Consider the following 22,306-nt stretch of genomic DNA (forward strand, 5'->3'; position numbering starts at 1 on the left):
AATGCCACTTTAAACCATGTTAATGTCAGAGAAGTTTTTAATATTTTACAAAATGAAAAAGCCCACAAAAAGTTCTAGCACATTCCAATGTACTCTACAGCGCTAAGATTCATCATACTGCATTAAACTTAAATACATAAATACAGCTAAGAGTTCCTTAAGATAGTTTACAAGAAAAATTACTGAGGAAAAAACATCCCACCAAGAATATTTTTTTTTTTAAAGGAGGGGAGGGGAGTAGTAGAGGCAGGAGGAATTCAAAGCAACAAATTAATCCAGAAAGTGAAATGGCAAGTTCCCATTCCTACATTCACAACGGGAAAAAACATATTAGGAAACATTTTTCAGGGTCAGAAATGTATCCCAGAAAATATATGCTTAACAGAATTTGAGAGCTGATTCCGTGATTACTAAAATTATAAAATAAACCACAAAGACTAATCTCAAGGGTGAAAGGCATCTAGCAGGTCACTCACTAAATACTGTCAGTTTTCTAACTGATTTTCAGTTGTTGAAGACAGGATCCAGGATACCTGAATTTCATTAAGAAAAGAATTATCAATGTCAAAAACTAATAAGCAATTCTAGAACAGAAGGACAAAAAGTAAATAAATGGACTTGGTTTCCTAGAAGGGATCCAATGTCCAGCTTTTATGGCTGAGCAAAAGAATAATCTTAAACCTTTTGAGGCTGGATAATTCTTAGCCAGGTCAAGGGGATGCAGGGGAAATGGTCTTGTGCACAATACAATGTTTAGCTGCATCCTTAGTCACTACCTACTACATGCCAATAATACCCCCTTCTCCCTTTAGCCATGGTAACCAAAAGTGTCTCCACACATTACCTAATGTCCCCGGCAAACAAAATGATTCTAGTTTAAGAACCACTCTTCAAATTATAGCTTTTCTTCTTTAAAACAAAACAAAACAAAACCCCACACTTTTTTTAATATAAGGAATACACAAAGACAATAATTACTTAATATCTGCATTCTATAAATGTTAGGCAATTTTAAATTAGTAGAATTAAGTACATCAAGCACTTGAAATTGTACACTGATAACAAATGTGTGCATGAAAATTCCTGACATTTTTAAACATCTTAGTTTTTTTGAGTATTTTTTTCTAGTTTCTCTACTTGCCACTCCAAAATAAATATTTATAGAAATTATTTAACATCAACATTAACTTTAGAGTAAAATATGAATAAAAATATGAAGATTTCTAGCAAAGGATACTACAATCATTTTCCAGGAGTTAGAAAAAAATTATACATCTGAGAAGGGATTTTTGAACTGAAATTTATTCAGCTTATAAATAGCACCATTGAATCCTAGGAAACTTATTTTTAAAGACTTTTAAAATAAATGTTTATTTAAAACACAGGTAACACTGTGTGAGAACGAAGGGCGCTCTTTGGTTTGTTGTTTATAGACTCTGTAGCAAAAAAGAAAATTTTGGAAAAATATATATCATCTCATTAACAATAACTATCTCTAATAGGAAGAGATAAATTATGATGACTTTCATTTTCTGTGGTATTACCCTTACTATAATATCTAAATTTTATAAATAGTATGTATGAATGTTTATTTAGTCAAAGACACATCACATTTGCTTATTTTAATTTTCTAGAGTGGTAAAAATTATGAGACAGTGTAACGTTTCTGTTAAAAAAAAAATTCTATAGAGTTCCCTTACATATTCTTTAAAAACACAAGGAATTATTTAAGTATAATTCCCACAAATTGCAACCATAATCAAAATAAGGAATTTTGCAATGCCCAATTAAATCATGAAGCCATGATTTTTACAAGGAATGTGTAGAATACCTCTTATTATTCAATATTTCCTGATAATCTAAATAGAATCTCAAAAATCTTCAAATGAATGACTCATTATCAAACTAAACTCTGAAGTTGAAAGATTTTAACAATTTTTGCCAACACAGTTCGTTTTATTTTTTACATTTAGTCATGATTTTTAACAAACAGAATTTCTTAATTAAAACTATCTACTCACCTTTCATTTCAGTCGATATATTCATAAATGTTAATTTGCTTTATTTCTGTATTACACAGGGTATGTCTAAATTAATTATACAGATATTCATTAACACAGAATTTTTTGATCATGTTTCCATGGTAAATGGAAATTCAAAATTAAAATACTGTCTCCTAGTCCAGGAAGAAAAAAAAACAGCAAATGAAACAAATGACTCAACTTGATTCAACTATGAGAGATTATTTGATGTTCTTGGTGAGGGTTTTAGTGAAACTTTTTTTGGTGCTGGTGTTCTGCCTTTCAATCATTGTAATACTTTCCTAGAGGTGGAATTCTGTCTAGAGAGTCTTATTCATGCATATCTTCTCAGCGTTCAAGAATTTTTAAAGCTCCACAATATTTACTGGGAACCTATATTGCCTATTTCATGGCAAAACGATACATATTAGGAATAAAAGTACTTCTATTACTAACCCTTCACTTGCGTTAAGCTTTCTACCTGCCCCAACAAAACCTTTACTTTAAGAATATTTTTGTACATGTTAGCAGTAAAACAAAACAAAACAAAAACAAATTCACTGTAATAATGTGGTATAAAACACAATTACCTTCTCCTAAATGCTTCCAGATGTGTCTTCAGCATAAGGAGTCCTCTTTCTATAACAGTGAGACTTGAGTGTGATTCCTGTTCAAGACTGCTAGAAGCTATCATGAGACTCTCCATACACTTACTAATAAATTCTTGCTCCTTCTCCAAACCCGTTTTACCTGAAAATCAGATGTTTAGACAGTGTCTCAATCTTCTGTGTTAAAAAAATAATAAATAAATAAATAAAATAAAAGGAATTCCAGCTAAATTAAACATCCCCCACATAGGGCAGCCCTGGTGACACAGCGATTTAGCGCCGCCTGCAGCCTGGGGCATGATCCTGGAGACCCTGGATCGAGTCCCACATCAGGCTCTCTGTATGATGCCTGCTTCTCCCTCTGCCTGTGCCTCTGCCTCCCTCTCTCTCTCTCTCTCTCTCTCTCTCTTTCTGTCTCTATGAATAAATAAATAAAATATTTTTAAAAAATAAAAAATAAAAATAAAACATCCCCACATAAAAAATTATCAGACAATATTCCAACTCACTCACCGTTAATATAATAGGAGTTAATATACTGGATAGCTGCTCGACTGACATCACCAGACTGTGCTCTTAGAGCAATCCCCCAAAATTGGTCCATACCGCAAAGCTAAGAAAAAAAATACAAAAAAAAAAAAAAAAAAAAACAACGATATCTGTAAATTTTATTGTCAAAAAATGTAAATCATTAGAAGGCTGAAGTAGTTTCAAGTTTCAAAGTCATACAATATCAATGAATTTTAATATTCTATAAAGTATTTAAGGGTAATTCCTGTTAAAATTAAATAAAATGATAAAAGCTTTGAAAATTTCCTCAAGAACTAAAATATACCTGTACTGGTTCTACAGAAAAAAAAAAAAAAAGAAAGAAAGAAAGAAAGAAAGAAAGAGAAAGAAAAAGAAAGAAAGAAAGTATAAAGCAGCTGTTTGTCTTTGTGTATGTTGTGTTTAACTCCAAAGTTGTGGGAAAAATTCAAATCCTCAAAACATGCTACAAGTGAATAAAAAACAAAACACAATTACTAGCAGAAAAAAGCTTCAGTGCTTTCATCCAACTTACTTTTAGATATTCAGAGAAAATTTTTAAAATATGCTAAACCAAGTTGTTAAATTTTTAATTTTAACTGTGTGATGACCAAAAGAATGTTTTCACTGAAAACTACAGAAAAAATGGAGTCAAAGTTCTCCAAAGTTGAGCAGGCTAAAGCAAGGTATCCTTCTGATAGCATTCATATCATCCACTACTTTTTAAGTAGTTCATAACTCTAAAAAGTAGTGTTACTTCGAAATTAGAGTAGGACTACTTCTTAGGTTAAAACAGATCTGACCAGTTATCTGAAATGACCAAATTGAAATTTGTCAAAGAATTAAGACCAAAATATTAAAAAAACAAAATACTATTCAAACAAGGAAAAAATGTAGGAAGAGATTATCAAATTACTCTAGACCCAATTAAAATTATTCTTTACCACATAGGTTAATATCAGTTTTACCCATCTTTCTCTTTACCTATTCTCATTAAGTTCTAAAGAAAAATTAATGAAAAACATGAGTAGATACTACCTAATTCAAAGCTAGCATTAATAAACTGGAGTGTCCAATGAGGAAGACTATCAAATAATCATCTGTGTTGGGAGAGAGTCTAAGAAATAATGCCTTCAAGAAAACCTAGCAGCCACCTACTGAGGCAAATCTAACAGTAAGCCAGAAATAAGACTAGCAATTTGTGAGTCTTCAGTTAATGAAAAGACATGATATGTCAAGATGATTTAAGGTAGACTGTATTCTAGGAACTCTGGAGCTGTCCAAGAGCAAGTAAAAGGTTGGCCACACAAATGGCTTAACAATCAGACTTTAGATAAATCCACTCCTAGTGGACAAAAGTACTTGATTATATTAGCTAGGAGCTTTCAGGGGACTGAAAGAAGACTCAGATGGCCTCTTCTGCATTAAGGAACGTATAGTAAGTTTTTATTAATCACAACCAAGGTTACATTTAGCAACAACGACAACAAGAATCCCCAAATGTGCTTTATAAAACCTTTTAAGACCAAAAGATAAAAGCTTTTTAAAACTTAAGAATAACAGTCTTCATAATAAATTTAATGCTTGGTAGACGGCAGAAATTAATTCAGTAATCTAATCTGAAGAATAAAAGAAAAATTCCATAAAACCTGAACTAATAAAATGACAAGTCTAAGTCCATACCTCAGAGTTTGAACCGCCATCATAGGCACTTGTCGCCAATCGAGCCAAGTTACAGAGATGCTGAAACAGGTTTAAGCCAGTCATACTAATTGTTTCAGGTTTTAGCTGGGGCATCTTAAAAAAAATTTTTTTTAATTAGTTTAGTGTGACAATTAATACATTTTATCAAATATAGATTAACAAATTTAACAATTTTATTGAAGTCATTGCAGAGGAAAATGTATCAGCTCAAACTTTTAGTGATGATTTAAAAAATTAAAAGATAATAATTTCATGAAAATCTTATTCAGGTCATAACTGAAATCTCAATATGTATTTTAATTTTCAATATATATGTAGATCCAAATCGGAGGACATGAATAAGAAGTTTTATCACTTATTATATACCAATCCCATTCACATTTATAAGAAGTGTAACTATATGTACAGTTTGTATATAAGTTAGGGCTTAAAATTAAGATCCTCAAGGATTTGTAGCTTTGTAGATTAAGTGGTTTAGTTTATATGTACCAAAACTTATTTATATATAGTCAATTCTACCAGAGAGAAAATGAGTTTGCCAAGACTATATAATCTCAAAAATAAGCATAAAATAAACAGTCTATGGCTTTGTTATTCTCAGGTTTCAAAATTCAAATGGAAAATTATTACCTGAACCAATTGTAGCATCTGATAAAGAACAAAAACTGGACTGAAAAATATCTTTAATAACAATACATGACAGCACCTCCTAAAAAGGATTTTTTGGAATCCACAAAAAATCTGGAGATTGGCTTATCTCTGCCACAGGACTGGCTAAAACCACAGCCACCTAACTAAGAGTCATAAAAAGCAGCTCTCATTTATATTCATAGATTAAAAACACTGTAGAAGATAAAATTAAAGTAAAATCTAAGTGGCAAAATTACATAAGGACTGATGAAAGACAGTACACTTGTCTATTTTAAAAACCTATGACAAAAGAGGGAAAAACTAACATTACAGAGTTTATATTTCAAGAGATAATGAAGAAATATGGAAAAACAACATTAGCAGTAAAATAGTCTAGAAATAAAATTACCTTCTCCAGGAAAAGATGTTTGTAGGTTTCCATTCCCATAGCATGCTGATCTTTACTTCGAACTTGATTTAAAAACCAATGGAGTGCATCATCATAACACTCAGCATCTTCTACTAAACAATGCCATAAAATGTCGACTTGCTCTAAACTTAATCCTAGATAAAAATTACAAATTTTGAATCATGATTCATACAATATCTTGGTCCTAATTCAATGTACTAGAAGCACCAATATATGCAGAAATATAAAGAAGATATTTTATAACATTTTATAAAAACTGTTTTATAAGAGTTTTCACATCATTTATGCTTTCAAAACATACTTATATATAATCCATATATAAATCATCTAAAAACACACAACTTATAAAGTATCCTACAAGAGCCGTTTCATCTGGAAAGTCAATCTCATTAAAATAAAGACATATCACTGTATTACAATAAACAGGATTAATAGAGGGAGAGGGAGGTAATCCCAGAAGTTGAGGAGTCAGTTCTAAGGTTTAAGGGCTAAGAGAGTACATGCACATCATGTTCAAAGATCATTCTATGCACATAGAAGAACAAAAAATGCCAATAAGCATTATTTTTGGAACTATGGTGGTGGGGGAAGGATCTGTATAATAAAGTGAAAAGAGGAAACAGCAACAAGTCAGGATATTCAATTATATTCAAGAAGTTGATATAATGAGATGAGATCTGTATGGTACTTTGACCCATTATTAAATGATCCCAAAGTCTGGCAGAAAGAATGCAAAAGAACTGTTCAGAACCAAAGAGAAAGCATTATAAGAAATCACAAATCTGAATATGGATAAAAGGAGAAAATCCGGAAAGGAAGAGTAAAAGCATCACAGGGATTTTTAAAGTTCATCATAAAGGGGTTCTAAAGCCTAGGTTGTTCCCAGAACCAGAAGGGATAGGAAATATGATACAATCATAAGAAACCTATTTCATGGGAAAAACAGATGAGATCCAGAATAGAAAAAAAACACCTCAGAAAATATTTACTTAGTAGCAACATCAGTCTACAGACTTTGATCAAAAATAGGTATCCTATCAGTTTCTCACATAACCATACAAGTTGAAGAACTTCTACCCTGGAAGCCAATATTTAAAAAAAAAAGAAAAGAAAGAAAAAAGACTGGATGAATGAATGAACTAGAAACAATCTTTAGAGTACAATTACATTCAATAACTGAGAAGAAAGCAAAAAGTTGAAAAAACAAACACAGCAACAAAAAAAACAGTATCCAGGTTAACTATAGTAAGCTATATCATAAAATAAGTTATCATAAATGAATCACCAATCCACATTCAAAAGGCAATGTATAAGCTTTCATTATTAAGCTTTTTAAAGAATATATTATTGGTATATTAAATAAGTATTCACTCATCAAATATAACTTTGGAGTTAAGTATTATACCTGACAGGACCCATGCTAGTAAGAGAAAAACAACTATAATGTGGGAGAAAAAGTTTTCAGCTTGACTCCATTTGAAAATAGCTATTATAAGCCTATACACTAAAAAAAATAATAATAAAAAATAAAAATAAATTTAAAAAAAGCCTATACACTAAGAATCTACACTGTGCTCCCTGGAATGGGAACAGTAAAATAACGAATTCATTACTCAAATACTAAGAATAGTTAATGGTTTCCAGTGAGAATCTTAATTAAACAAATATGAAACTTCACAGTCATGTGAAGTTATTTATGCTGATAATATCTATCTTGGTTTGATTTGTCCATGTATAAGATTTTTTTTATTGTTCATTTCTTATATGTTATCAGTCATCATGGGTATGATAGAAGACCTAATAATATGAAATAGAAGTTTCCTATCAAAAACCAGTGTTTCATTTTAAAACCTTTTGGTATCATGCTAGTGGCATTTATTACAAAGAGCTTAACTTGAAGAAATTACAGAGTTAAAAGTAAAATGAACAAATGGTATATCTCAACCACAGACGTGGACTTAAGAGCCATGATGACATCTCTTACGTTAGCAAGACACTTATCAGTTTGACTCTATTAACCATAGTTAAAGAAAGAGAATGCCCTAGAACAAAATTTGTTGACATGCTCACACAGAAAAGAGTATATAAAGAGTGAAAAATAACACAAATGTGTCCCATAAGAGAAAAGGAGCTCTGGCCAAAAGGATGTCAGGCTTCCTCCTCTCCTGTGAGAAGATCTTAGTGTGTGGATTTAGATATGGTCCATACCCTAAATACACCAGACCAATTTCTTTAAGGTTAATTATTAATGAAATCAAGTTTTAGATTAAGTAAAACTAGGGCCTCTAAAAGTCTCTATCGCCTGTGAAGCCAAGCAATTTGGGGTAAGACTTGACCTGATAATAATATGTAGACAGTGGCTATTTACAACTAGAGTGAAAAAAGGATTATATAACTAAAAGAAATAAAAAATATAGTCACCCCTAAACATGGTATCTTTCCCTACCCCAAATATTTTGTTCTTGAAGTGAGCTGTTTATCCACCGAGAAACTGGCATTTTCAGAGACTGAAGCAGAAATGTGTGAGGGTCACGCTCATATTGCCATACATACTGAGGACATTCGGTATTGAAAATATGAATTAAATATTAATTAATCACTATAGAAATCTAAAGGCATGAGCACATTTAACTGGACTCTTCCAAGAGCCAATACAGACCTAAAAACTGATTAAAATACTGATTAAAAGACTGATTAAAAAGCTTACTGAAATGATCAGGTGATCCCAGAGTTGAAAACACACAAGTCAAGAACTGAAGTCGAACTTGAACTTCGGCACTATGGCTGTACCTATATTTAAAAAGTCATTAAAATAATTAACTGAAAGATCCTACTTCTTAATTATTTTTAAAGATTTAAAGGCCCTAATCTTAAATTATACCAAAGAAGTAAAATTCCATCGTAATATCATTAATTATTAAATATTTTAATTACAATTGACCCTCGAACACCATGGAGTTAGGGGTGCCAAACCCTTTGCAGGTGAAGATTTGTGTAGAACTTTTTGACTCCCCCCAAACTCAAGTACTAATGGCTTACTGTTGACCAGAAGCCTTACTGAGAACATACACAACTCAAATATTTTGTATATGTATTAAAGTCTTACAATAAAGCTAGAAAAAAAAGGTTACTATGAAAACTTTAAGAGAAAATACACTTATAGTACTGTACTGCATTAATTAAAAAAGAAAATCCACATGTAAGTGAACCTATACAATTAAAACCTATGTTGTTCAAGGGTCAACTGTATATAACTTTGGTTATACAGAAAAAAGGTCATAAAGCCAAATGCTATGTTTGAGATTTATGTTACTTAATAAATTATAAAAATCTGCAAACAATTAGAAAACATACTTTTAAATTAGATGAGAAAGTACGTAAGAACCAACAGTGGAACAAAAGAAATACTTCATTTTGAAATTATGAAATATGCACATAGGTTAGAATAAACTGCATCTCTATCCAAAAACTGCATGTTTTCTTATCACTGTCCCATCAGTGACAATACTATATTCCTTAAACAAGAAATGCTAATGAGGTATCATTTCCATAAATCTAGTTCATAAAGAATACAGCTAATACAAAACTGGCATTTTTAAATGTTACTTCAAATCTACATAATTATAATTCATGTGCACAAAATCAATAGTAAGAGCTGGAGGCTTGTTAAGTAGGTGATTTCACAAAGTTCTCAGGGAATTCAATTTGTAACATGTGCAAAGGAACAGCATTTTAAGAATCAAGTGTTGGTCTGTCAGGGAAAAGGGTAGGAGATATATCTGAAGAGGCAGATAGGGGCCAGACTGTGGCCAGCCTAAAGTGTCAAACAGAAGAATTTGGTATTATTCTAGATGGAAAACGAGATCACTAAAGGGTGTTGGAGGTAGAGGGGACTCATGATCAGGTTTACATTTTAGGACTCCTTTAGCAACCCTGTAAACTACATAATGAACTGTGTCTGTGATACTACAAAACACTCTAATTCCCACAAGCACCTGAGCACCCAGTCAATGAAAGTAAATCAATCATGAGTTCTTACCTCTATATTATAAATAAAAGGCTTGTTGTGGATGAATTGCCCAAATTACTTTGCCAACAAAAGGCAGCAGCCAGTCTGAGCCCTGATACTAGGTTGCAGAGAGTCAAAGCACCTCAATTCAACTTCCTATATAATCTTCAACTAAGTGCAAAATTTTAAAAGCTTCCCAAAATTAACTGGTTTCAACTGTTGAAGTTTAAAGTTAAGGTTTTCTAAAGATTAAGTTTGCTGGATATTACTTTTGCTGTCTCATATTAACGTTGGCAAAGAAAAGATGAACTTTCACTTCTTTATTGTTTGCAGTGTCCTTTGTGAAGATGAAAGTAAGTGTGGCAAGATGGCAGTTGCGAAGGAGGGATGAGAGTAAGCCAATCACAGACTAGAATGCCATCCAGATAAAATTTAAGACAGCTCCTAACAGCTTCTCATCTCTCTACTAAAAAGGATGATGGGTTTTGTAGCAGAAGCCTGGAATACAGGTAAAAATTCGAGTTCTAGCTAGCATCCATCAGTTCTGTGATTTTAAGTAAGTTACTATACTTCTCTGAGCCTGAGGGACACTAGTCACACACATAAAGGAAGAATGAAATCTTGTCCTGTACAAAATGCTTTAATTTCCTGCACATTTCCTTCCTGTATTTGCAACTCAGTAACAGACCAACCCTAGAAGGCATGTACCCGGTCCCTTTGTCCTCTTTTCAGCTTCCACAGTTAGAGCCACTGGCTCCACACTTCAAAGGATTCTGCTCTGTCAGGGTATCTGGCTGCTAAAATCACTAGCCAGGAAATTTCTTGAGATGCAAAACAAAAGATAACATCAATTGCTGACAAGTTCTCATGGACTCGACTATGACTTCTGACATTATAGGAAATACAAGACAAAAATAATCTCCCTACAGACAAGAAATTTTAGTAGAGAACTTAAGCCTTAAAAAAGATTCTGTTTGTAGCCTCTTTGTTGACACAGACAGGATTTTCTCTAGAGGCCACTGGATTCAAGAAATATATAATGTATCTATTTGGGAAACGAAGTGTTATCTCTCATACCACCAGAATCTTTTTGTCCTAGGTAAAAATCTTAGAACTTGCCTACTAAAATCCCCATGAACAAATGGAAAACAATGGGCTACAAACTCAAAAGGTCAGCATGCTTTAACAAAGAATAGCAAATTTAAAGCTCTGTTTTACAACCTGAAGGAACAAGGCAGTTATACCAAGAGGCTAGACAACATCTGTTTTAAGGTTTTATTCTCCTTTAGATGCCAGGCCACAAGGCAAGACCAAAGGTTGGAAGGATAATGTATATCCTAAGAAAGTCTAAAACTCATCTCCAAAGAGCATTACTCCACTATCTTTTTCACTACAGTAACAATGCTTGTATGAGGCTCCACCTCTAATTCCACTAACAAAGTCAGCAACTTCCCTGTAGCCAATGCTGTGAATAATCAAAACTCAGACCTGTGTTTATTTTTTTGGCACTTAACATCGGACTTTTTCTTTTTGAGGATGATTCACCTTGGTCTTATCTTCCACAACCCTTTCTAAATTAAGCCTCCCATCCTGGTTCATCAAGCCCACAGGCTTGTAGTGGTGGTGAAAGCTCTTTTGTAACCTTAGTGTTTACTTCTCTATGCACAGGTAACTTGAATTGTGTCTCCTAAAAATGCTCAAGATGTGGGTTGTGTGGTTCTGCTTATCAATCTTGTGGTTTTTACAGATTTATGGAGATGCTCAGACACAGGAAGCCATAATTCTTTAACCTCTGCTTCAAGAATTAAAAGGAAGATACAGACTACAAAGAACATTTAGAATTTTAATAGCATTTAAAGAAATTTATCTTATGTAAAGATAACTTTGTAAACAAAGCTACAGAATAAATTTAAGGAAATAACTCAGAAATAATTTGATAGGCTTGTAAGATAAGAGATCTTGAAAAAAAAAAATCACTGAGTAAGGGCGCCTGGGTGACTCAGTGGTTGAGCATGTTCCTTTAGCTCAGGTCATGATCCCAGGGTCCTGGGACTGAGTGCCACATCAGGGTCTCCAAAGGGAGCTTGCTTCTCCCTCTGCCTATGTCTCTGCCTCTCTGTGTGTCTCTCCTGAATAAATAAACTTTAAAAATTTAAAAATCAAAAAAAAAAAAAAAATTTAAAAATCACTGAGTAATCAGTAATCAAAAAGTTTAGATTTTAGAGGGCCCAAAATACTAGGCTGAAGGATCTGGAATTTACTTTTTACACAAAGAAGAATCTAAATGGGGATAAAGAGCAACTCTGTTGTTTGTTTTGTATCATAGTTTATTATTAGCCAGGTAACTATAGTTTATAGATTATCTATGTGCCAGGTGCAACTTACTAAATTATTTAATTCTTATAAAAATTAATCAAAATAAGGTTGAAACAATACATTCATCTTCTAAACCCTTCTAAACAATACATTCATCTTCTAAACCCTTAGTCTGTATGGTTCACAAGCCCAGGTTCTTTCCTTCAATACTGTATTACAACTCCTAATATAATGAGGATAAGAAATTAAGGAGTAAGGCAGAGAATGAGGCAAAACAACTGATCCAGAGGGTTGGATAACAGGACTGGAACAGTATCCATGGGAATGTCAACTTGTGAAAATACATGAAATATATTTTAGCATTAAGATAACTAGAGATTGATGACAGCATAATGTAGAACTCAAGAATATTAGAGAAAACAAACTACTCCACTATTTATAAAATGTGTGACCTTGGGCAAGTTATTTACCATCTCATAGCTTAAACGTTCTCATTTTTTAAATGAGACTGCTTAATTCAAAAATTAGTTGTTGTATATCTTGAAATTAATACTGAATAGTTAAATGCTATTTGGCATAGAGTAAGCATCAATGAACAGTGGTATTTTTATCATCATTTATGTTTGGAAATGACAGAACAAAACAAAGGCCCCAAAGTCTCCAAGTGTAAGATGACTGAGAGGATGGTGGGACTCTGAAGGACATAGTAAAATCTGGAGATACAACTAATTTATGGAAAAAAATAATTCATTTTTGGATTTAAGTATGCCCTAACGGTCTATCACTTTTCTGAACACTTGCATAGTGTGCTCAGTTTTCATCTATGTAGTAGTTTTCTATAGAATTATTTTCTCAATAAATACTAAGGCTAGCAGATATACATTAAAGCTAGTTTTCTCAACCTGGCCATCAACCCCCACCAATTGACTAACAAGCAGAAAACTTCTGAATTTTAGATGTTTCCTTCCAGGCAGCAATTCTCCTGTAAGAAACTTTAAACATACCTATACCACTGACCAATTTCTGTCAATTCTTATCCAAAGTCACTTAATGATTAAGTATTTCAAAATTTCCGAATCAATGCCCTAAGAGAATAAAGCAGGATATTGATGATTTCTGGGGGAAAAAAGGGCAAAAAACTTTTGATCCCCCAAAACAGTGACTTTGAACAGAACTCAATGGTGAAAGTTAACCAACCCCCAAGAGTTATATGACCTACATTTCCCTAGGTTAAAAATTATAAAAATAACCTTGTAAAATTCTCCAACTTACAAGAGCTTTTCTATCTCTTAAAATTTTTGCAACTAAAGTTTTTATCACATTCATTTACTATATGAAAGAAAGGGAGTAGAAGTACTAGAACATTATCTTTTAAAGGATAGACAATCAAAACTTAGAAATAACTAACCTAGTTAAGGTACTTACAGTGCATGTTTCTGTCTTCCTTCTCTTACAGCCTGAATATAGTATACCAAATTATCAAAGAAAAGCTTCATCATGTTCAGTTCTTTTTCTGCCCACCTGGCCCAAATGAAAGAGAGAACACTTTTAAAGGCATAAGGTAAGAGAATAAATCTATTCAAGGACAAGAAAAAAATGCAGATCTAAAAATTTTTCAAAAGCAAAATTTAAAAAAAAAAAAAAGCAAAATCTTCCAATTATCAAAATTTTAAAGTTCGATTTATATTTGAATTGTGGAAGATACAAAACATTTTGTCCTAATTTTTATGAGTTTAAAGTATCACTATAGTTTTAAATCCCAAAACACTCCATCTCTGTGAAAAGGATAAAGTGTCTGGCCAGCACTCATCATAAATGACTATCATGAGTTAATATTAAAAATGGTATGATAGGGCAGCCCGGGTAGCTCAGCGGCTTAGCGCCACCTTCGGTCCCAGGTGTGGTCCTAGAGACCAGGGATCGAGTCCCACGTCAGGCTCCCTGCATGGAATGGAGCCTGCTTCTCCCTCTGCCTGTGTCTGTGCCTCTCTGTGTGTGTGTCTCTCTCATGAATAAATAAAATTTAAAAAAAAAAAATGGTATGATACAGTCCGTAGAAGGATGGACTATGTGCTTTAGTCATTATTTAGTAAAATTTATCAAATGCCTGGCATGTAATATACATACAATACAAATCTGCTAAATCTTTTTTTTATTATAGAATATTTGTTTAAAAAAAAAAATCAGGTATCAGCTCCAAAACAACCTACAAACACTAAAATAAAAAAATAAAGTAATAAATACAATCAGAGATCCCAGGATCCATAACACCCATACCAACATCATCTACTCCACAGAATTCTTACTACCAATACATCTACTTTGTAAAGAAGTATTAAAATTCCAAAACTTCTGATATAATTTACATCATGTTTTTGCTATAATGCTTTTTTTCAAAATAAATTACTCTCACCTTGACAATCCCTTAAAGAAGATGACGTTAACACAGAAAAAAATCTATTAAGACAGGTTTGAAACCAGTTCCAATACACTTGCAACATGGCTCTGGGCAAGTAACCTCCTTTAGAAGTCTGTTTGCTGGTTACCTGAAGATTTACTAAGAGGATAAGGAGTAACAATTTCCAGTTTTAAAATATGGGTCTTAAAGAGTTTAAGAGACAATATGTATGAAGTGTTGAGTGCTCTGCATAGAATAGATTCACAGTGGAAGTTTTTGTTATTGTTGCCAACTAGCCATAGGAGCTCAGTGTTCTTTTACATGATCCACCTGAGATTTAGGAAGGAAAACAGTCTCAGATAGGAAATCCTGTGAACTGCCATTAACTGAACTTATTTATATTTACATTTAATTTAAAGATCAAGCTAAAAGGGTCTCAATTCAATATACTTAGGTTCAGGTACTTGATAAGTAACTGACCATACAGAGTAGGTCACTTCTATAAAATGTTACTTTGTTATTCCTTAATATAAACCTTCTCAAATGGCTACAATATGTCACCAACTTGCCCAAATTAGCTATGAGTAAATCCCTTTAATACTTGAGAATTCTGTCATTCAACCATTTAAAAACTGTTCAGAGTCAATGACCTGGATTCACATTCCTCTTATACTTAAAGAATATTAAATGCTTCTCCCTATCCCTCTGTTTAGTATCTCAAGGACCTCCCCTTATATTTAGAAATAAAATTGTCACAAGACTCATATTGCAATAACAAAAGATACTGAGATGCTCTTCTAAAAAATAGAGATTCAGGTTAAATAGGCCCCCTTTAAAAGAGCAAAAAAAAACAGCAAGGGCTACAACTGAGCACTTCATCTATTTAGAACTACTGTGAAGTCTTCAAGTAATTTTTCTAAATGATACTCATTTTGGAAGTAAACAAGTGCTTTTAACTAATTTTAGATAGAAGGAATAAGATGAAAGCTATCTTGTTTAACCTCAAAAATGAATCCCTCAAAAGGACTAATTTTTCCTAAAATCTAAACGTCTCTGAAATTCCTCCAAAAATCTATGTGAATAAAGCAAGTAACATTCTTACAGATTAATCCTAAATTCTCTGTAAATGTAAACGAGTAATAGGGTTGTGTCAAGATAATTCCTAACATGATGTAATGTCTACAACCAATTTCTAGTAATGGGAATAATTAAAGGCACCCTAGACTGTTTATTTTAGTGTGTATCTTTTTCAGGAATCCTTTACTGTGGTTGATATACTACAAATATTCACCCTAAAATTAGACCAATTTCTTGCTACAGTATTCTTCTTAAATTACAAAGAATAACAAATGTCAGATTTTTTTTTTTTTACTGATGCTGGTAAAATCTCCATGGGCTAAATGGCAAAGAACACTCTGGAACATCTAAGAAAACATTTGAGCCACGCAAAATTCAAATATGCCCGGTGCAAAAAAAAGCTATTAAGTTATTCAAAACTTTGATAACTATGATAATTTTTTTTTAAATCCTTAAATGAATATTTGTTTCTTTTTTACTTACATTGTAATCCAATGTGTATCATAACTGCTCCCAAACTGCTGAAAAGTACCAAACAGTTTTGGAAGAAGGCGAAGTGAAATTACTACTGATCTGAAACAGCAAAACAGAGATGTATAGAATAAAATAATTTTAGTTACTAATTCTAGTGTTTTACAGAAATTCGGCTATTTATAAATCTTAAATTAAGCAAAAGGATTTTAAGGAACTTTACATTATAAACATATTTCCTACATAAACACTGAAAAAATTTTCCCTAAAGTTTAAATTTTATATAATGGGGCAAGAAATCCAAGTTTTAACATCTCAATCCAAGATTTTTAAAGTAAAATACACTATAAATACCTGAGTATAAAAACAAATGGAGAATATTTAAAAGTACTTTCATGAAATAAAAATTAAGTGGTGGCTGCTTCTGAGGATTTAATCAAGGAAAATGGGAGAAAAGCAGCTTATCTAGAACAGAGCTTCTCAAAGTTTAATGTGCACTTTATTCACCTGGGATAATTTTGTTACAATGCAAATTCTGATTGGCATGTCTGAGATACTAAGTTTTCCTAAAAGCTCACAAATGATACTTAAAATGCTAATTCTGAGCAGCAATAAAATAGCATTTTTCAAACTATACAAATTATTCCTTTCTCCCTAATTCTTACTTAATATGACCTGAATCTAACTTGAAAATCACTTCATTATGAGCCATGTTAATAATGAAAGCACACCATACACTTCAAGTATGAAGGAATAAAAAAGGAAAATCACTCTACAACTTTAAACAGATCTGAATGTGCCTATCTGGAGGTGGGTGGGGGAGGCGGTATAGGGAAGATACAGACGGACAAATCCCCTAAGTCTTAGCAGGCAAGGAGGTGGCTGCATGAAGTCTTGAAAGGAGCAGGACAAACTCCAATGAGGTAGTGAATTTTTTTAAGGAACCTAATATTGCTGCATAAAAATTTAAAAAAATATATGGTATACAAGTAGGTTCTCCAAAATACTTCCTCTTTTTTAGAAGAGTACCAGGAAAATCAAAATAGAGAGCTGCACTTCTGAGTATGACAGAAACAATGGTAGGTAATGAGTAGGAAAAATTAGAAAAGAAAACTTCCTATTTCTGAATAAAATCCAAAGTTGGAGAAATGCATTACTTTTTTGCATTAGGTTGGGCTACAAAGCCCTTTGTGATCTATCCCCATTCCTCATCAGTCTAACTTAATTTCTTTCCAATTGTTCTCTTTACTATCCCTAACACATACACACAAGCATATTCCTGCTTCAGGACTTTGCTACTGATTCTACCTGGAATACTCTTCATCTAAATATCTATATGGAGAACTCCTTCCCACACTTTATTCAGGTTTCCTCAAATGTCAACAGAGGACTTTGCCAACTGTATATTAAATAACACTCTTCCACTGGCCCAGAACCTCTTTATTCCTCTTGATTCCTTCCCCATGTTTCCTCATTCATCATCACCTAATGAATAATTCCTTAATGTGTCTACCACTAGAATGTACTTAATGAGAGCAAAGATGGTCTTATTAATTTAAAAATCCCTGCATATGATGCACAATGAATACATATTAGCTTAAATAATGATCTAATAAAGAATTTAAAGGCAAGACTTTCAAGTAAGGAGTAAGAAGTACAGTGTAAAATGCTAATACAGTCACAAAGGAGGACAAAAAATATCACCAGATAACAAAATAAATAGCATGTTAGTAGAGTGCTAGATGACTAAAAACCACATTGGTACAGATTAAGTAGTATGCAGTTAATTCATGGAGAGAGTAAGTACCTAATATTCTTTATATATTTAAAAACATTTAAATTTGGGGTCACCTGGGTGGCTCAGCTGGTTAAGTGTCTGGCTCTTGATTCCAGCTCAGGTCATGATCTCAGGGACCTGAGATGGAGCTCCTGGTCAGGCTCTGTACCCAGCAGGGAGTTTGCCTGAGATTCTCTCTGATCCTACCCTCACACATACTCTCTCTCTCTCCCCGTCACTAAAGAACAAATCTTTTTAAAACTTTAAAATTTTAAATATATTTCTAATAATAAAATTTTAAATATTTTTCAAGAAGCTACACATTACTGATGCTTGGGGAAAAGGATCATCAAGAATCAGGGGGAATCAATTGTAGATTCTTTGTCTAAAATCTCTTGTCAAGGAGTGTCTGGGTGGTTTAGCTGATTAAGCTACCAATTCTTGATTCTGGCTCAGGTCATGATCTCCGGGTTTTAAGATCAAGCCCTGCATCAGGCTCCATGGAGCCTGCTTAAGATTCTCTGTCTCTCAAAAAACTCAAACCTTTTATCAAAATTTCAGAAACATTAGTAGAGTTCTTCCTAAAAATTAAGACATAAAAAAAAAAAAAAACAATGTATACGTATTAATTTGACCTAAGGCTTTACAACCATATAATAAGGACATCACAAAGAAAAAAAATAGAAAAATTACATCTAATATCACAAAAGCAAATCTCAAAATTACTTGTGATTTTGGTACACCTGGGCGGCGCAGTGGTTGAACGTCTCCCTTCAGCTCAGGGTGTGATCCCGGGGTCCCAGGATCGAGTTCCACATCGGGTTCCTGCGGGGAGCCTGCTTCTCCCTCTGCCTAGGTCTCTGCCTCTGTGTCTCTCATGAATAAATAAATAAAATCTAAAAAGACTGATTTTTTAAAATTTATTTTTATTTATTTATGATAGAGAGAGAGAGAGAGAGAGAGAGAGAGAGGCAGAGACACAGGCAGAGGAGAGGGAGAAGCAGGCTCCAGGCCGGGAGCCTGACGCGGGACTCAATCCCGGGACTCCAGGATCGCGCCCTGGGCCAAAGGCAAGCGCAAAACCGCTGAGCCACCCAGGGATCCCCCTAAAAAGACTGATTTTAAAAGTGGTTTTAAAATACAAAGAAACAGGAATGCCTCAGTGGCTGTGTGGATTGTCTGCCTTTGGGTCAGGTCATGATCCCAGGGTCCTGGGATTGAGCCCGGTGACAGTTTCCCTTCTCAGAGGGGAGCCTGCCTATCTCTCTTTCTCTGACCCTGATCCCTACACTTGTGCACTCTCACATGTGCCCTCTCTCAATAAATAAAATCATTAAAAAATAAAAAAAAATACAAAGAAAGACTAGAGATATACTTTAAGAAGACACTACAAGTCTTACAGTGTGCAATAGCTTTATATTTTCTGAAAATCTTATTATCTATTGCAGTCAACGGTGTTAAAGGTCTAGACTGTTTAAATTTACTTTCTAAATTTTCCAACAATAAGCATGTTTCATTTTATAAAATGTAATGTTGCTTGACACTAAAGAAAAGGAAGCCAGGTGTCAAAAGGATATTGATTGAGAGGATTAGATAATGGTGTGGTTCATATAATAGAAAAACCGAAATTACAAATGCAGAAATGGGACTTGTCTTCCGTCTATAACTACTACTACAACTCTAAAAGGGATGCTTTTTGCCACAATTTATAATATAAACACTGGGGATCCCTGGGTGGTTCAGCAGTTCAGTGCCTGCCTTTGGCCCAGGGCATGATCCTGGAGTCCTGGGAATGAGTCCCGCATCGGGCTCCCAGCATGGAGCCTCCTTCTCCCTCTGCCTATGTCTCTGCCTCTTTCTATATCTATCATGAAAAAATAAATAAAATCTTTAAAAAATAATAATATAAACACTGAGTTATCAGAGAATTATTATATTTTATAGGACTAAAAGTTTATCAGATTTAAAGGTTTATCACATTATCAAAAAATTCCATTTTTCTCCTTAAAAAAAAAAAACTCAAGGGACACATAGACACATATTTTAAGCACTATAAATTTAAAAAGATTTTATAAGAAATGTCCAAATCTACATTCAAAGTGATCCCAAAACACTAAAACTTTTTACTTAAACTGATAAATTTAAAAGGAAAAAAGATATAAAGTACAGATTACAGACTAAAAATTAGTAACAGATACAAAATGCAGAAGATAACTTGGTGATAATATTTATATTTCAATGTTAAAGGAAACATCAGAATATCTATGAACTTGTTATTAAAATTATGTTGTAGAATTTCTCCTGTAACAACTACAAGACGTTGCATTGACTTAGCAACTTTCTTGCTCAAGTAGTTTTGATTTCTGATATGCTTATAAAACTCAGTATAACAAAGGATCTAGTTATATTCAAACCTATGTCACAATTTCTTCTAAGAGTGAAAATTTCAAATATCAAAACACAATCATAGGCAACAATGTGTTTAGGATGAAAAGGTTCAATGATCCAGAGTAAGAAGATAATAATTTTATTTTTTTAAAGATTTATTTATTCATTCATTCATTCATTCGTTCGTTCGTTCATGAGAGAGACAGGGAAAGAGAGGCAGAGACACAGGCAGAGGAAGAAGCAGGCTCCATGCAGGAAGCCCGATGCGGGACTCAATCATCAGACTCTGAGCTGAAGGCAGACACTCAACTGCTGAGCCACCCAGGCATCCTGCAGATACTAATTTTAGACTTAATAAAAGTGTTATTACCCTAAACTGCCCTAACTCTGCTTCAATCTAGGCAACAGTGTGGTATTCCTGTAAGAATTACCAATGAAACATTATGTTGCCTTAGCAGGATGAAGACATTTGCTGGTGTTATTCACAGTCATGTTTGGATGATTTTTTTTCCTAATCCTGGACTCCATTATTTGGAGACTGAGGTGTCCTCAAAATGCTATTCAGTCATTACAAATTATAGTATACCAAAAGTCAAAAAGCTATACATAATATAGTCTCTAAAACAGGAACACAAAAGTAGCATATAGTATCATGCATTTCTTAATTATATGAACCTCTATTTATGTGAACAGGGTCCTTGACACATGACCATTTTACTCAAAAATCTTTTGTACAGAAAGGCAAAAACTTCAAGCATATGTGTTAAAGTACTTGGAAAGGATCAAGAATGGAAAAAAAAAATAGCAGAGAGGATGGATTCCCAGTCTCAATTCAATTCCTGGAAGGGCACAGAACTTCAGGGAGTATCTAGGCACAAGATATGGACCTGCCCTCCCTCTGGTAAACATAATACACCAAAGGAGCCAATTGTACAACCCAACCCCTATATCCATCCTACTCTCTGGACAGTAACCTTATCTCACACATCCTTAGAGACAAATATCAAGCTAAAAAGTAATGGACTATTCGTTGTGGGAGCTACTGTGCCTCATATTCTCACTTAATGAAAACATTCTGCAAAGCAGCCTACTATGTGTTTCTGTAATTTTTAACTTCCTGCACTCATAATGTTCTTATGTGCCTTATAAAACAATCTCTCTGGGATCCCTGGGTGGCTTAGCGGTTTAGCGCCTGTGCGTAATCCTGGAGTCCCGGGATCGAGTCCCACATCAGGTCCCTACATGGAGCCTGCTTCTCCCTCTGCCTCTCTCTCTCATGAATAAATAATTGAAATCTTAAAAAAATAAAACAATCTGTCTGAGGCTAAATAAACACAAAACACAAGTTGTATACCACAGACTATGTAAGGCCTTTTTAAAAAATGTTTACAATGGTTCCATATAAATGGTAGAATTATGGGTAGATTTACTGAAGACTTTAATTTTTTCAGATCTCTATGCTTCCTGAGAATAAACCCATATCACTGTTCCAGAAAAGCTAAGTTCACTTCATCAAACAAATTGGAATATGACCATAGAAAAGAAAAAAAAATGCTGACAGATCCATAAACCATGGCAAATCAGGAACTGCAAAGAAAACTTAAAACTTAGCATAGAGAAAATAAAAAGCTAAAGCCTCACTACTAAATACATTAAAAAACAACAACAACAACAACATCAGGTAGTAGACTTCTGTATTCTTTTGCCAATGACAGGAAAACAGTAAATGAGTTAAGGTTGTAGTGACCCATTTGTTTCAACATATGGAAGAACTTTTCTATTACTATTAGCATCTTTGCGCAACATTCCTTTTTGATGGTAAACTCAGGGGGCTAGATTTGAGAAAGGATCCTTGCGTTTTGAATGGGATTTCTAAAACTCTGAGGTCACTATTAACATTGTGAGCCAGGTAATTCTTTGTTGTGGAGGGGCTGTCTCTGCATTGATGG

At 33.5% G+C, this 22,306-nt stretch overlaps 1 protein-coding gene across 3 annotated transcripts in view; it reads right to left on the minus strand.

Annotated features, from left to right (window-relative positions):
* USP34 (ubiquitin specific peptidase 34) overlaps window positions 1–22,306 on the minus strand; it is a 242,803-nt gene that overhangs the window by 102,180 nt on the left and 118,317 nt on the right. For all 3 annotated transcript variants that reach the window (XM_072741698.1, XM_072741697.1, XM_072741696.1), the window contains exons 19-25: window positions 16,205–16,294; window positions 13,672–13,767; window positions 8,629–8,711; window positions 5,901–6,055; window positions 4,841–4,954; window positions 3,143–3,242; window positions 2,612–2,771 (exon numbers count right to left, since the gene is read on the minus strand). In XM_072741698.1, the coding sequence (XP_072597799.1) occupies window positions 2,612–2,771; window positions 3,143–3,242; window positions 4,841–4,954; window positions 5,901–6,055; window positions 8,629–8,711; window positions 13,672–13,767; window positions 16,205–16,294 (798 nt within the window). The remainder of the gene's footprint in view (window positions 1–2,611; window positions 2,772–3,142; window positions 3,243–4,840; window positions 4,955–5,900; window positions 6,056–8,628; window positions 8,712–13,671; window positions 13,768–16,204; window positions 16,295–22,306) is intronic.

The sequence above is a fragment of the Vulpes vulpes genome, chromosome 16 (genome assembly GCF_048418805.1).
Source record: "Vulpes vulpes isolate BD-2025 chromosome 16, VulVul3, whole genome shotgun sequence".
Taxonomy (NCBI): Eukaryota; Metazoa; Chordata; class Mammalia; order Carnivora; family Canidae; genus Vulpes; species Vulpes vulpes.